The sequence below is a fragment of the Muscardinus avellanarius genome, assembly GCF_963383645.1.
Source record: "Muscardinus avellanarius genome assembly, chromosome: 10".
Classification (NCBI taxonomy): Eukaryota; Metazoa; Chordata; class Mammalia; order Rodentia; family Gliridae; genus Muscardinus; species Muscardinus avellanarius.
In genome coordinates, this window is record NC_137796.1 from 70,297,422 (window position 1) to 70,312,466 (window position 15,045).

General features: G+C 46.8%; 1 protein-coding gene across 1 annotated transcript in view; it reads left to right on the forward strand.

Moving 5' to 3' along the window:
- DNAAF5 (dynein axonemal assembly factor 5) overlaps positions 1–15,045 on the forward strand; it is a gene marked incomplete at both ends in the record, with an annotated part of 66,015 nt that overhangs the window by 24,789 nt on the left and 26,181 nt on the right. Inside the window, 2 exons of the mRNA XM_080702233.1 lie at positions 9,140–9,372; positions 11,977–12,189. Coding sequence (XP_080558359.1) covers positions 9,140–9,372; positions 11,977–12,189 — 446 coding nt within the window. The remainder of the gene's footprint in view (positions 1–9,139; positions 9,373–11,976; positions 12,190–15,045) is intronic.

Consider the following 15,045-nt stretch of genomic DNA (forward strand, 5'->3'; position numbering starts at 1 on the left):
CTGTGATCCTCCTTTCTCAGCCTCCCAAGTACCAGGATTACATGGTGCCACCATGCCAGGCTGCTAGTTAGTATTTTTAAAAAGCATTCCAGAAGCCAGGCATGGTGGCTTGTAATCCCCGCGCTTGGGAGGCGGAAACAGGAGGATCGCACAGGTTCGAAGCCAGCCGAGCTGGCTTAAGAGACCCTGTTTCCAAATAAGAATATATATTTAAAAAAAAATAAGTCTGGGAGTATAGCCTGGAGGTAGAAGGGCTTTCAGGAACCCTAGTACCACCAAAAAAAAAAAGAAGAAGAAGAAGAAGAAGCAGCAGCAGCAGCAGCAGCATTCCAGAGCCAGTCGTGGCAGAGCATACCTGTAATCCCAGTATTTAAGTAGCTTTTTTTCTTTTTCTTTTTTTTTTTTTTTTTTTTTGGTGGTACTGGGGGTGGAACCCAGAGGCTTTCTACCTCCGGGCTATACTCCCAGACCATTTTTTAAAAATATATATATTTTATTTGGAAACAGGGTCTCACTAAGTTGCTAAAAGCCTCACTAAGTAGCTGAGGCTGGCTTTAAACCTGTGTGATCCTCCTGTCTCAGCCTCCCAAGCGCGGGGATTACAAGTGTGCGCCACCATGCCCGGCTTAATCCCAGTATTTAAGAGACTGAGACAGGATGGTCACAAGTTCGAGGACAGCCTCAGCAACTTAGTGAGGCTCTCATCAACTTGGCAAGACCCTTTTTCCAAATGAAAAACAAAACAGGGCTGGCGTGTGGCCTGGAGGTAGAATGTCCCTGGGTTCCATCCTAAATATCATGAAACAAATAGAAAATAAATAATAAGTTAGTAAGTAAGTAAAAGGCATTCTAGTCTTGTGGGAAGGGACACAGTGGTAAGAAGGATGGGCTGTGGTTGCTGCCTGCAGCCTGGAGCAAAGGGCAGCACCGTGCACTCCAGGGACATTCTTCCTCCGAGCTACACCGTCAGCCCGATTTTTCATTCTTTATTTTGAAGCAGGGTCTCACTGAGTTCCAAAGGGCCTAAGTAGCTGAGGCTGGCCTCAAACTGCAATCCTCCTGTCTCAGCCTCCCAAATTCTGGAATTACAAGTGTGCACCACCACGCCCAGCTGGAGGTTCTGAATATTGCAAGTTGTGCTCGTACTGAGCACCCTTGGGTCTTGTGAGGATGAGGGCCTCACAACCCGGCAGAGGAGGCGGAACTCCCACCTGGATTCAGGCCTGATTGCTGGCCCCCCACACCTCTTGCACTCTTGTAAGGAATCCCAGCTTTGACCCCACCACAGGTTTTAACCCTTCCTTGCTAGGTCCCTCCGAGCCCCCCTCCTCCAGGTAGTGTTCTTTCTTCACCTAACACTGGGTGCCTCTGGCACTTCCTCACCATCACCACTGGTTTTGGCAAAGTTACTCTGTTACCAGCCAGGCGTGGTGGTGCCTGTCTGTAATCCCAGTGCTTGAGAGACTGAGATAGGAAGGTTGCAGGTTCGAGGCCAGCCTTGGCAGCTCAACAAGACCTTCAGCAATTTGGTGAGACCCTGTTTCAAAAAAATAAATATATAAACTGGGCATGATGGCACATGCTTGTAATCCCAGCCTCGGGAGGCTGAGACAGGAGGATCTAAGACCAGCCTCAGCTACTTAGGCCCTCCACAACTTAGTGAGACCCTGTTTAAAAATAAAAAATAGGGCTGTGGGTATAGCCTGGAGGTAGAATGCCCCTGGGTTTCATCCCCAGTACCACCAAAAAATATATATATAGCCGGTCGTGGTGGTGCACGCTTGTAATCCCTGTGCTTGGGAGGCTGAGACAGGAAGATCGTGCAGGTTCGAAGCCAGTCTCTGCTGGCTTAAGAGACCCTGTTTCCAAATAAAAAAATATAAGAGATAGGTCTAGGAGTGTAGCCTGGAGGTAGAAGGCCCCTGGGTTCCATCCCCAGTACCACCAAAAAAAATTTTTTAATTAATAAAATTTAATATATATATATGGAAAGGGCTGGCGGTGTAGTGCAGAGGTAGACTGCCCCTGAGTTCAATCTCCAGTTACTCAGTGCCACCATGTTTGTTTTTCAATGATAAAACCCAGTTGGCTTTGCAAATATTAGCATGCAACTTGTTTTGCTTAAGGTTGAATAAGTCACTTGATGACAGTTGTCAGTTGTATTATGCAAAATACAGCTGGCTTGCCGTTTTCTCTCTGCTCTTTTGTAAACATTGTCCACCTAAACTGTCTTTTCATGCTTTTTGAGTGCTAAAGTGCCACAATTATGTTTTCAAAGATTAGTAGATAATGTAGAGCTTTCTGCCACCCAGGGCTGATCTGGACCCTGGACTTGAGTTACTGGCTGCTCAGACCTTGAGGCACTTTCTCTGTATTTACCTTGACTGCCACAGATACAGGATAGAGGCGGAAACCCTGATCAGTTCTGTGAATCAAGAAATAAAGCCTAGCAGGTCTCTGTGGAGAGTGGCCCATGCCTGTAGTCTCAGAACTAGGGAGGCTGAGCCTGGAGGATCACCGGCTTGCAGCCAGCCTCAGCTACTTAGCAAAGATCTCTGCAACTTAGTTTCAAAATAAAGAATAAAAAATGGGGCTGGGAGTGTATCTTGGAGGTAGAATGCCTCTGAGTTCCATCTCCAGTACTACAAAAAAAAAAAAAAGCATTGAAGCTGGGATCAATCTTAGCTATCCGGGAATGCATTCAGTAAGTGATTATTGAGAGCCCCCCACAGGAGGGTGCTGAACCCCAACTGTCCTCCACACCTGGAGTTCACCCCACCTCAGCACTCTTGGACACAAGCAGCCAGTGCAGGTGAGGCTTTCCCTGGAAGACGGCAGGTTGGACTTAGGTTGCGTGAAGCCTGGAGTTTGAATAGGATCTAAGGTGAGGGAAGGGCAGGGCTTCCTTAGGAGACACTGCCTGGCCCAGGGGCTGGGCTCCACACCAGTCTCTGTGCCTGACCACTTAACATTTATCCCCCACCACCACCTCTTGGTACTGGAAACTGAACCCAATGGCATTCTACCTCCAGGATACACTCACAACCTTGTTGGTTTGTTTTGTGGTTTTTGTTTTGTTTTTGTTTTGGTGGTACTGGGAGTGGAACCCAGGGGCTTTCTACCTCCGGGCTATACTCCCAGACCTGTTTTATATTTTATTTGGAAACAGGGTCTCACTAAGTTGCTGAGAGCCTCACTGAGTAGCTGAGGCTGGCTTTGAACCTGTGCGATCCTCCTGTCTCAGCCTCCCAAGCATGGGTATTACAAATGTGTGCCACCACGCCCGGCTTTTTCCTTATTTTGAAACAGGGTCTTGCTTAGTTGCTGATGCTAGCCTTGAACCTGCATTCTTTTGGCTTCAGCCTCCCAAGTACTGGGTTAAAGGTGTGCATCAGCATACCTGGCTCAGTGCGTGTGTGTTTGTTTTTAGCTGTTTGATCCACGGTGATTCACAGTACAAAATAAGACTGTTTATACCTCAGATTCTGTTTGCTTTGTTTACCTGGAAACCACTCTGAGATACAAGAATGAAAGAGGTTTCATTCTGTCAAATTGGTAGCTTTGGAAATTACTACTTTGGAAACTTTTAAGCACCAGAGTTTTGAATTCTTTTTAGGAACCAAGCAGTTGGATACAGCCTGGTATGTGGTGCATACCTTTTTGTTTCTGAGCAGTCTTGGCTTTCTGGGGGCAAGTAATGGTTAAACATGCCAGATATCTACATAAAGGAAACATATATAAACATGGATCCAGAAATTCTCCTGGAATTAGGAATCGGTTCTGTAGCTCTGCCCACTCACCCATGCAGAGGTGTATGCGAAGACAGCACTCCAACTCCCACAACAGCACAGCCACGCAGACAAACGCGTTTCCTCTTTATGCTGGCAAGAAAGGTCCAGTACCCTGGGTGGTGAAAACATCCTAAGACACAGCTGTGTGCAGCCATTTTTGGAGTGAAGTGCCAAGAGGCATTCACATATACTTCTGCACTCAGGGCATCTATAGGGCCACCCAAGATGTGCTCACCTCCATTTTTTAGCACTTAACCCAAATTAAGCAATCAGAGACATATGAAAATATTTCCTTACAGAGATGCTCACTTTATGTTAATTACGAGAAAGTTGGGAGCCGCTGGGACAGTGACTCTGAACACTACTCCCCGCAGCTAAGCGTTTCCAGGTCCCTGGGGCTGCAGTGACCAGGGGCCTCCCTGCAGTCCCGGAAGCCGTCTACATCTCTACTATCCTGTGCAACAGCCACTGGCCCCATGACTGTCGAGCGCTTGCGACAGAGTCAGGGCCACCGAGGAACAGAATTGTTGATTGTATTTAAATGTAATGAAGTGAAGTTTGAACAGCCATATGTGGCAGCAGCTGCCGTAGTGAGAAGCACAGTGCTGGAGCTGGGAACAAAAGCTGGCAGGCACTTTCCTGTGAAAGGCCAGACAGTATTCTCTTTCGCAGGCCCTGGAGTTGGCTGCTGTTCGGATGTAAAAGCAGCCTAGATGGTAGTGGATGCGTGGGCATGGCTGCTTCTCAATAAAACTTTATTTATAAACAGGTAGCAGATCAGATTTGCCTCCTGAGCCATATTTTGGTGACTCTTGGTCCCAAAGAATATTATGTCTGCTCTATTAATTGCAGAGCGTAGGCCTCAGAACCACATACAAAGTACTGCCCAGCACTTCTTTGAAAGCCCTCTGTCAGCCCATCTGCCCGGCGGTCATCAGACCTGCCTAGCACCTCTCAGTCGTACGTTTTCCTCGTTTTCACAAACTTCTGCAATAGATATGTCATCAAGAGGAAAAAATATCTGTGCTGCAGCGCTTTTTTTTGCGGTACTGGGAATGGAACCCAGGGATATTCTCCCTCCGAGCTATATCCCCCAGCACTAGTTTTTAGTCTTTATTTTGAAACAGGGTCTCACTAAGTTGCAGAGGGCCTCACTAAGTAGCTGAGGCTGGCTGTGAACCTCAATCCATCTGTCTCAGCCTCCCAAATGCTGGGATTACAAGCATGCGCCACCATGGCCAGTCTTACATTGTTTTTAAAAAATGATGATAAGCTCACTCAAATAGACTTTGAATCACTTGGAACAAATTCTCTAATGGAGCATAAAGACAGAAAAGTAGTAGGAATACAAGTTAGAACACATGGCCGTGGTACGTGCTGTTCCTCTTTTGAAAGCACACCTTCAATTCTGACAAGTCATGGTTTTGTTTCTATCTTTAGAATTGTTTTGAATTTTTAAGATCAGACTGTTAATCATAATCCTCAGAGGCTTTTTTTTGGTAATTGATAACTTTTCCTAAAATTCACATGAAAATGCAAAGGACCTAGTGCAGCCAGCACCTTGGAAATGAATAACAGAGCTCAAAGCCCCGCCCCGCCTGGCTTCAGGACTTGGCACAGGAAGCAAGATGGTGACAGGTCAGCGGAACAAAACAGTGTCCAGAGACAGACAAGCACGCGGACAGCTGGCTTCGTCGAGTCAGTTTAGTGGAGAAAAGATAGAAGGATGGACCTTTCTTCCTGCCTGTACTGGGGATTGAACCTGGGGGCTTTCTCCCTCTCAGCTGTACCCACAGCCCTTTTTAATTTTTCTTATTTTGAAACATGGTCTTGCTAAAGTGATGCGCACTGGCCTCCAGTGTGCAAGATTAGAGGCCTGAGCCACGCACTCTGCTAAGGATGGACTCTCATCACCGGTGCTTTTGTGATTGGGTTGTTTGTAGGCCAAGAAGTAAACATGAATCCACACCTCACACAATAGGCAGAAATCAACCCAAAGCGCATCGTAGACCCGAGTGCAAAACCCCAAACTACAAAACTCCTAGGGTGAGGCCTTGGTATGACTTTGAATTAGATAAAGCGTCAAAAAGCACACTCCAGAGCCAGGTGTGGTGGCGCACACCTGTAATCCAGCACTTGGGAGGCAGAGACAGGAGGGTCACAGGTTCGAGGACAGCCTCGACAAGTATTGAGAATCTATCTCATCAACCTAGCATGACCCTGTTTGAAAATTAAAAAAAAATAAAATAGGGCTGGGGATAGAGCTTGGAGGTAGAATGCCCCTGGGTTAAATCCCCTGTGCCACACACACACAAAAAAATTTTCTTACTATTATAGAGTTTTTGTTGAGAGAATGTAAAGCCAAGCCAAAGACTCAGAAAATGATGACACATTATATGTATAAAGATTTACAGACTTTAGAAAGAATTCCCAAAACTCAACAATACAAAAACAAGCCAACCAGGCATGGTAGCACAGGCTTTTAATCCCATTACTTGAGAGGCTGAGACCCAGAGGATTGCAGGTTCAAGACCAGCCTCAGCAACTTAGCGATGTACCCTGTTGCAAAATAAAAATAAAATCAGGCTGGGGGAATAGCTCAGAGGTAGAAGCCCCTGAGTTCAGTTCCTCATACCACAAAAAAAAAAAAGGGAAAAAAAGAAAAAAATTGTTTTTAATGGGAAAAAAGTTTTTTTGTGTGTGTGTCAGGGGGGGTTTGCCTGTCTCGGGATGGAACCCAGGGGCATTCGACCTCCAAGCTACACCCCCTACCCTATATTTTATTCTTATTTTGAAACAGTCTCACTTAGCTGTAGAGGGCCTCACTAAGTAGCTGAAGCTCTCCGTGAATCACGATCCTCTGGTCTCAGCCTCCCGAATGCTGGGATTTACAAGCGTGCGCCACCACACCCGGCTGGCAAAAAAGTTTTGAAAAGATCTATCACTAAGGAAGATAACAGCCAGCAGCGAGTGAGCCATAAAAGCTGTTCACTACTTAGTTATCAGGGAGATGCAGATCAGACCACAGTGTTACCCTGCACCCTCGCCCCCATACCAGCCTGTGGGGGGAGTAGGGAAGGAGGCGCCGTTGCGCACCCACATAGAGTGGTACAGCCACTTTGGAACAAGCAGCTGGGCAGTTTCTGTGAAAGTTCATCGTGCCCCTGCTTTGCAGTCCTGTCATTCCACAACCAGAAAGCAGCTGGTTGCGGTGGCGCATGCTTGTCGTCCCAGGACTTGGGAGGCTGAGACGGGAAGGTTGCAGGTTCGAGGCCAGCGTACACTTATCAAGACTATTTCAAAATAAAAAGTAAAATAGGGCTGGGGTGTGGCTCCGTGGTAGGATGGCCGTGGGTTCGAATTCCAGTACTGCATACATACGTACATACATACGTATAAAGAAAAAAGGAAAAGTGCATGTCCACAGAAGAACCTGCATGCACATGTTCATAGCAACGCTATTTTTAACAGTTGGGAAGCAGAAGCAGCTAAGCATTCATTGGCAGGTGAAGGATAAACTGGTCCATCCCCATCATACAGCACTTCTTAGTAATAAAAAGGATGAGGTGCACACTGCAGTGTGGCTGAGTCCTAATCACAGGAGCAGAAGAAGAAAGGCAGAGAGAGAGCACGCACAGTTCCACTTACACACAATGCTAGTAAGGCCAGTCGAGTCGCTAGTGCCATGAAGCGGCTCTATAGCTGCCTTGAGGGAGGGAATGGAAATCTAAGCCAAAGACTGAGAAGATGATTACAAATTCTATGTATAAAGGTTTGTATACAGACTAGAACGAATTCCCAAAACGCAACCATAGGAAAACAGTACAGCCAAGCATGCACAGGCACGCTGGGTGATTGGTGGTGTTTTTGCAGGTGTGACCCTTTGCGTGTTCACACGTACACGGGTTTGAACCCAGAGGCATTCTGCCTGCAGCCTACACTTCCAGCCCTATTTTTTGTTCTGAAATAGGGTCTCACTGAGTTGGAAAGGGCATAAGTAGCTGAAGCTGTCCACGAACCGCAATCTTCCTGTCTCCGCCTCCCTAATGCTGGGATTGCAAGCATGTACCACTCCCCGCTTATTTTTTCATTTTGAAACAGACTCACTGACTTGCTGAAGCTAGCTCCTGCCACCACCTCCCAAGTACTGGAATTACAGGCAGTGCCACCAGCTTTTATTTTTCATTTTGAGACAGGGTCTTGTTAAGTTGCTAAGGGTGGCCCAAAACCTGCCTCATCCTCCAGAGAGGCCGAGGTTGCAGGCGTTGCTACACCGTACTCAGCATCCGTATACTTTAAATATCTATAGTTTCCTGTGAATCACTTATCCCAGCATAGCCATAAAGAATAGTTCAAGATCACAGGTGCAAGGCCAGCTCATGGTAATTTAACAAGACCCTGCTGCAAAATAAAAAGGGCTGGTGTATTGCAAAGGTAGAAAACCCCCGTGTTCAGTCCCCAGTAAATATGTCAAAGCGAATTACGACATTTTGGCCTCACTCAGTCTTAAGAAGTGATATGAATTTTTTAGGCTCTCAAGACTTGAAGTGTGCCTTGAATTAAAATCACTCTCCCACCGGACGTGGTGTCACACGCTTGTAATCCCCGTGCTTGGGAGGCTGAGACAGGAGGATCGCACAGGTTCAGAGCCAGCCTCAGCTACTTAGTGAGGCTCTCAGCAACTTAGTGAGATTCTGTTTCCAAATAAAATATAAAAATGGGTCTGGGAGTATAGCCTGGAGGTAGAAAGCCTCTGGGTTCCACCCCCAGTACCACCAAAAAAAAAAAAAAATCACTCTCCCTGCTGGGCGTGGTGGCGCACGCTTGTGATTCCCGGCGCTTGGGAGGCTGAGACAGGATCGCACAGGTTCGAAGCCAGCCTCAGCTACCTAGTGAGACCCTGTTTCCAAATAAAAATATAAAATAGGTCTGGGAGTGTACCCCAGAGGTAGAAGGCTCCTGGGTTCCATCCCCAGTACCACTAAAAAAAAATAAAAATAAAATCACTCTCCAGACCAGTCACAGGGGCTTGGGGGTTTCTTGGTATTGGGATCAAACCCAGGGATGTTTTATCTCCAAGCTATTCCCTAAATCCCTATTTATTTATTTATTTTTAAATTTATTTATTTTTGTGTGCTGGGGGTTGAACCCAGAGGTATTAAGCTACAACCCTAGCCCTGTTTTATTCCTTTATTTTGAAACAGGGTTTCACTAAGTTGCTGAGGCTGGTGGAGAACTTGTGGTCCTCCTGTCCCAGCTCTCCCCAGCTGGGAGATTACAGGTTCACACCACTGTGCCCAGGTGCTGCTGAGGTTTTACTTGTGGGTTCTCATTGTTTTCATCCGTAGAGAGCCGGCCTGTCCTGGGCTGTCGAGAACTGGTCTTCAGGAACCTATCCAAGGTCCTTCCTGCCATATGTCGCGACATCACCGACTGGGTGGTGGGGACCAGGGTGAAGTCTGCACAGCTCCTGCCGGTGCTGCTGTTGCACGCGGAGGACCACATCACACAGCACCTGGAAGTCATCCTCAGGACCCTGCAGCGAGCTTGCGCCGACGAGGAGAAGGCCGTGGTCTGCGGCGTGAGTTGCCTGTTCCTAGTCCTATTTACAGGTGGTGAGTCCCATGCTGTCCTGGTGTGCAGGTCTGTGAGTCACAACAGGCACATACAGCCATGCCATTGCCACCAGATACAGAATGGTCCTGTGATCCAGAACCCCCCAGTTGCTCTTCACCCCAGCTTGCAGCGACCCCTCACCTGCAGCACCTGAAGGTAGCATGCTCAGGGCAAGTTGGTATGCTTCTGGTCAAGCACAGTCTAGCAGCTGGTGTGTGGCAGTGCAGATGTGTCATCTGCTGGACAGGCCTTGGGCCCAGCCATTGATAGAAACGCAGCATCGCCCTGGGAGCCCAACATCCTCAGCCTGGGTCACTCTGGGACCCTTCACAGCCCCACAGGGACTGTGGGGACTACCCAGGCAGGGGCACAGAAGCCTCCGGTGTCCAGTGTATAGCATCCTGATTCATTATTCTGTCCCTGTCAGCCATGTGGCTGGTGGTTGTTACCACTTCGCACCAGTGGGTGGCAGCCAAGGGCCTCTTGTTTATTTGTTTCCGTGTCACCATGACCCTCACTGTTGGTCTGCCAGGGTCCTGTGTGACAGAGGTCATCACCCTCAGACTTTACACCTGCCGCACAGGGACACATCCTAGTGCTGGGAGAATGACTACTGCTCATCACTTAAGGTTAGGCCAAAGTGCCTGTCTCACATTGACTCTGAATCCCATCCAGACCATGCTGCTGGGTTGTTTGAGTTTTTTTGTTTTTGGGGAGAGAGTTGGTACTGGAAATTGAACCCAGCGGCATTCTACCTCTGAGCTACATCCCCAGCCTTATTTTATTTTGAAACCGGATCTCAATCAGTTGCAGAGGGCCTTGCAAAATTGCTGAAACTAGCTACAACCTTTGATCCTCCTTTCTTAGTCTCCCAAGTACCAGGATTACAGACGTGTGACACCATGCCTGGCCGATGGATTCCATTTCTCATTGCTAAGTCACTATACTGATGGTGTATTTGGGGGCGGTGGTATTGGGAGTTGAATTCAAGAGGGTTCTTCCTCCGAGCTACATCTGCACCCTTTGGTTTTTATTATTTTGAAACAGCATTGCTAAGTTAACATTCACTGGTCTCAAACTTCAGATCCTCTTGCCTCTGCCTCCCACATACTGAGATCACAGACATGGGCTGCTTCACTCAGCTGTCATTTAAAACTTTCAAACTAGCCAAGCGTGTTGGCACATGCTTGTAATCCCAGCATTCAAGAGGCTGAGACAGGATTGGGGTTCGTGGACAGCCTCAGCTGCTTAGTGAGGTCCTCTGCAACTCAGTGAGACTCTGTTTCAAAATAAAGAATAAAAAATAGGGCTGGAGGTTGTAGCTTGGAAATAGAATGTCCCTGGGTTCTATCCTCAGTACCACAAAAAATAAATAAATAAACTCCCACTTTCCCCACAGAAACCCTGTCTCTTTTTTTTTTTTTTTTTAACCTCTCATTTAAGTTTTTGAAGGATGAGAAGAGTAAGTGGAGACAGGCACCAGATGAACACCTTTCAGCGGTGTGTGTGCTCTGAGCCTCTGCCTGTACATGGTCCCCTTAGCAGCACGGTGTAAGTGTGGCCGTTCTTGCCTCACCTCCTGGCAACCCTCACCTGCTCCCAACACTGTATAAGTCATCTCGAGAGTGTGTCCTGTGGAGCTGGCTTTCCTCACTGATACCCTGACATTAACCCAGTTGCTGTATATTACTAAATATCTTAGAAACTGTCACCCTCCCTTTTTTTTTTTTTTTTTTTTTTTGGTGCTGGGGATTGAATATCTACCCTCAAGCTAGATCACCAGCCCTATTTTATTCTTTTTTTGTGCATGTGTGGCACACTGGTGATTGAATTTAGCTACACCCTCAGTCCTATTTTTTTTTGTGTGTGTGTGTGTGTGTGTGTGTGTGTGTGTGTGTGTGTGTGTGTTACTGAAGATTGAACCCAGGGGCAGTCTACCTCTGATCTATACCTCCAGCCTGATTTTATTTTGAAAAAGGGTCTCACTAAGTTGCGGAGGACCTCACTTAAGTACCTGAGGCTGGCTTTGAACCTGTGATACTCCTGTCTCGGCCTCCTAGGTACTGGAGTTAGAAGCATGTGCCACTACCCCTGGCTCTCATCAACTGTTTCTTTTCATAGCTAAGTAGAATTCCAGGGTGTACAGGTACCATATGTGTTTAATCAGTTATCACTAAGAAGTTCAGGTCACAGCCAAGCAGTGGTGCATGCCTGGAATCCCAGTACCTGGGAGGCTGAGACAGAAAGCTCACAGGTTCAAGGCCAGCTTCAGCAACTTAGTGAAGACCCTGTCTCAAAACAAGAAATAAAAAGGGGTAGGTGTGTAGCTGAGTGGTAAAATGCCCCTAGGCTTAATCCCCAGTAAATCACACACACACACACACACACACACACACACACACACACACACACACACACACATTTTCTCTCAATGAGTCCTGGGAGGCGAGGCAGGAGGACTGGAGTGTCTTTACGCACTCTCTCTGGTGGTTAGAAAGCCCTCACATCAGGAGCCCTGGGTGTGGCAGATGTTTCAAACCCCCTCGCTTTCTACTGTGTCCTCTCACAGTGCACAAGATCTGCAGAGCTGATTGGAACATTTGTCAGTCCAGAAGTGTTTTTAAAGCTGATCTTATCCATGCTGAAGAAGGCGCCCTCCTCCTCTAGCCTCTTGGTCTTGGCCTCAGTCATTAGAGGCAGCCCACGGGATGCCCTCCAGCCACACCTCAAGGTCATCGCCACAGAGCTGGCCCAGCCACACATCTGCCAAGGCTCTGAAAACGTAAGCTGGTGCAGGGACGGAGCAGGTAAAGTAGAATGTCCTGGTATAAGAGATGGGAAGTATTCTACCAACAGCTGTGTGTGTGTGTGTGTGTGTGTGTGTGTGTGTGTGTGTGTGTGTGTGCGCGTGCGCACGCACGTGTATGTGTCTGTCTGTCTCTCTGCCACTGGGGATTGAACCCAAGGGCATTACCTTAGAGCTATACCTCCAGCCCTACTTTATTTTGTTTTATTTTATTTTAAAACAGGGTCTCACTAAGTTGTGGAGGGCCTCACTAAGTTGCTGAGGCTGACCATGAACCTGACATCCTCCTGTCTCAGCTTCTCAAGTACTGGGATTACAAACATGTACCACCATGCCCAACTCTGTCACAGCTTTCTGAGCTAACTACTGGTAGTTGTAGGGCAGCAGTGCATCTGCACCAGGCCCTTAGGCCCGCAGACACAGGAGTACACCCAGGGTGCTGTCACCAGTGTCCTCTGGTTTAGGGGCCCTCATTCTGCTCTGCTCAGTACCATAGGTACTAACTATAGACATCCATTTAAATTAAACTGCACATGGGCACGCCTATAATCCCAGTACTTGGGAAGCTGAAACAGGAGAGTTGCAGGTTTCAAACTGGCCTCAGCAACTTAGAAAAACCCTATTTCAAAATAAAAAGGGTCAGCCGGGCATGGTGGTACATGTTTGTAATCCCAGCATTTGGGAGGCTGAGACAGGAGGTCCGTGGTTTGCAGCCAGCCTTAGCTACTTAGTGAGGCCCTTTGCAACTTAGTGAGACCTTGTTTCAAAATAAAGAATAAAATATATAGGGCTGGGGATGTAGCTTGGTGGAAAAAATGCCCCTGGATTCTATCCCCAGTACCACAAAAAAAAATAAAATAAATAAATAAAAAATAAAAAGGGCTGGGTGTGGTGGCATACGCTTGTAATCCCAGCTCTTGGGAGGCTGAGACAGGAGGATCACACAGGTTCGAAGCCAGCCTCAGCTACTTAGTGAGGCTCTCAGCAACTTAGTGAGACCCTGTTTTTAAATAAAATATTAAATAGGTCTGGGAGGATAGCCTGGAGGTAGAAAGCCTCTGGGTTCCATCCCCAGTACTACCAAAAAATAAAAAATAAATAAAAATTTTAAAAATTTTAAAAACAGTCAAAACCAAGTGTGATGGTGCATGCTTGTAATCCCAGCATTTGGGAGGGTGAGACAGGGGAATCACAGTTTGTGGACAGCCTCAGCTGCTTAGTGAGGCCTTTGCAACTCAGTGAGACCCTGTTTCAAAATAAAAAATTGGGCTGGAGGTGTAGCTCAGAGGTAGGATGCCCCTGGGTTTCATCCCAGTACTGCAAAAATAAATAAATAAATAAATATAAAAAGGGCCAGGGATACAGCTTGAAGGTAATGTGCCCCTGGGCCCAATCCCCAGTACCTCCCTCAAAATTACAGTTCACATAAGAAAATTTTTTTGACAAGAAAGTATAAACGCATTGAGGTCCGAAGTCGGCCCTCTGTCTGAGCTGACTCATCTCTGAGTTCCTTTTTGCTAACTCACATTCTCTGTATTTTCTGCGCCCTGTCATTTGGGAGGTAGTTTGCATTTCTTGCAGCTATTCTTCTACAGCCATAAGAACACATTAAGCATGTCTTTCAAAACCAGGCATGATGACGCACATCTATAATCACAGTATGTGAGAGGCTGAGACAGGAGGATTGTAGGTTCAAGAGTAGCCTCAGCACTTTATTGATACCCTGTTTCAAAATGAAAAAAAAAGAAGGGCCTAGGGTGTAGCTTAAAGATAGAATGCTCATAGGTTCAATCCATGGTACCACAAAAAGAATATCTTTCAAGCACAGTGGCGCATGCCTGCAGTCCCAGTATTTGCAAGGCTGAGACAGGAGGATCACAGGTTTGCTGCCACTGCCAGATAACTTACGGTGACTGTCTCAAGTAGGTCCTGCCTGCCCCACTGTCCCCACTGCATAGTGGATGTGGCTGACATTAATAGAGAAACAGATTGACTAGCCCAATTCTCTCCCGAACCAATAGGAAACTTTTTTACATATTTATTTACTTATTTATTTGCAGTACTAAGAATGGAACCCAGGGGTATTCTACCTCCAAACTACATCCCCAGCCCTATTTTTTTTTTTTTTTTTTTTTTTGGTGGTATTGGGGGTGGAACCCAGGGACTTTCTACCTCTGGGCTATACTCCCAGAGAGTTGCCGAGAGCCTCACTAAGTAGCTGAGACTGGCTTCAAACCCATGCGATCCTCCTGTCTCAGCCTCCCAAGCACTGGGATTACAAGCATGCACCACCACGCCCGGCTCCCAGCCCTATTTTTTATTTTTATTTTATTTTACTTTTTTTGTTTGTTTTGTTTTGTTTTGTTTTTACGAGTCTGGGGATGGAAACCAGAGGCATTTGACCTCCGGGCTACACCCCTGCCCAATTCTTTATTCTTTATTTTGAAGCTGGGTTTCACTGAGTTGCAGAGGCCTCACTAAGTAGCTGACGCTGTCCGCGAACCACGATCCTCCGGTCTCAGCCTCCCAAATGTTGTGATTACAAGTGTGCGCCACCACGCCCAGCTTTTATTTTACTTCTGATTGGTGCATTGTAGTCATACATTTTTTTTTTTTTTTTACTTTTTTAAAATTTTTATGTGGATCATATTGAAAATGGCATACATTCAGACTGTGCTTGGCGCCCCCACACACACACTTATTCTTTATTTTGAAACAGGGTATCACTAAGTAGCTGAAGCTATCCATGAAACACAATCCTCTTGTCTCAGCCTCCCAAATGCTGGGATTACAAGAAAGCATATTTTTGAACCATAATAGTTTGTTTATTTT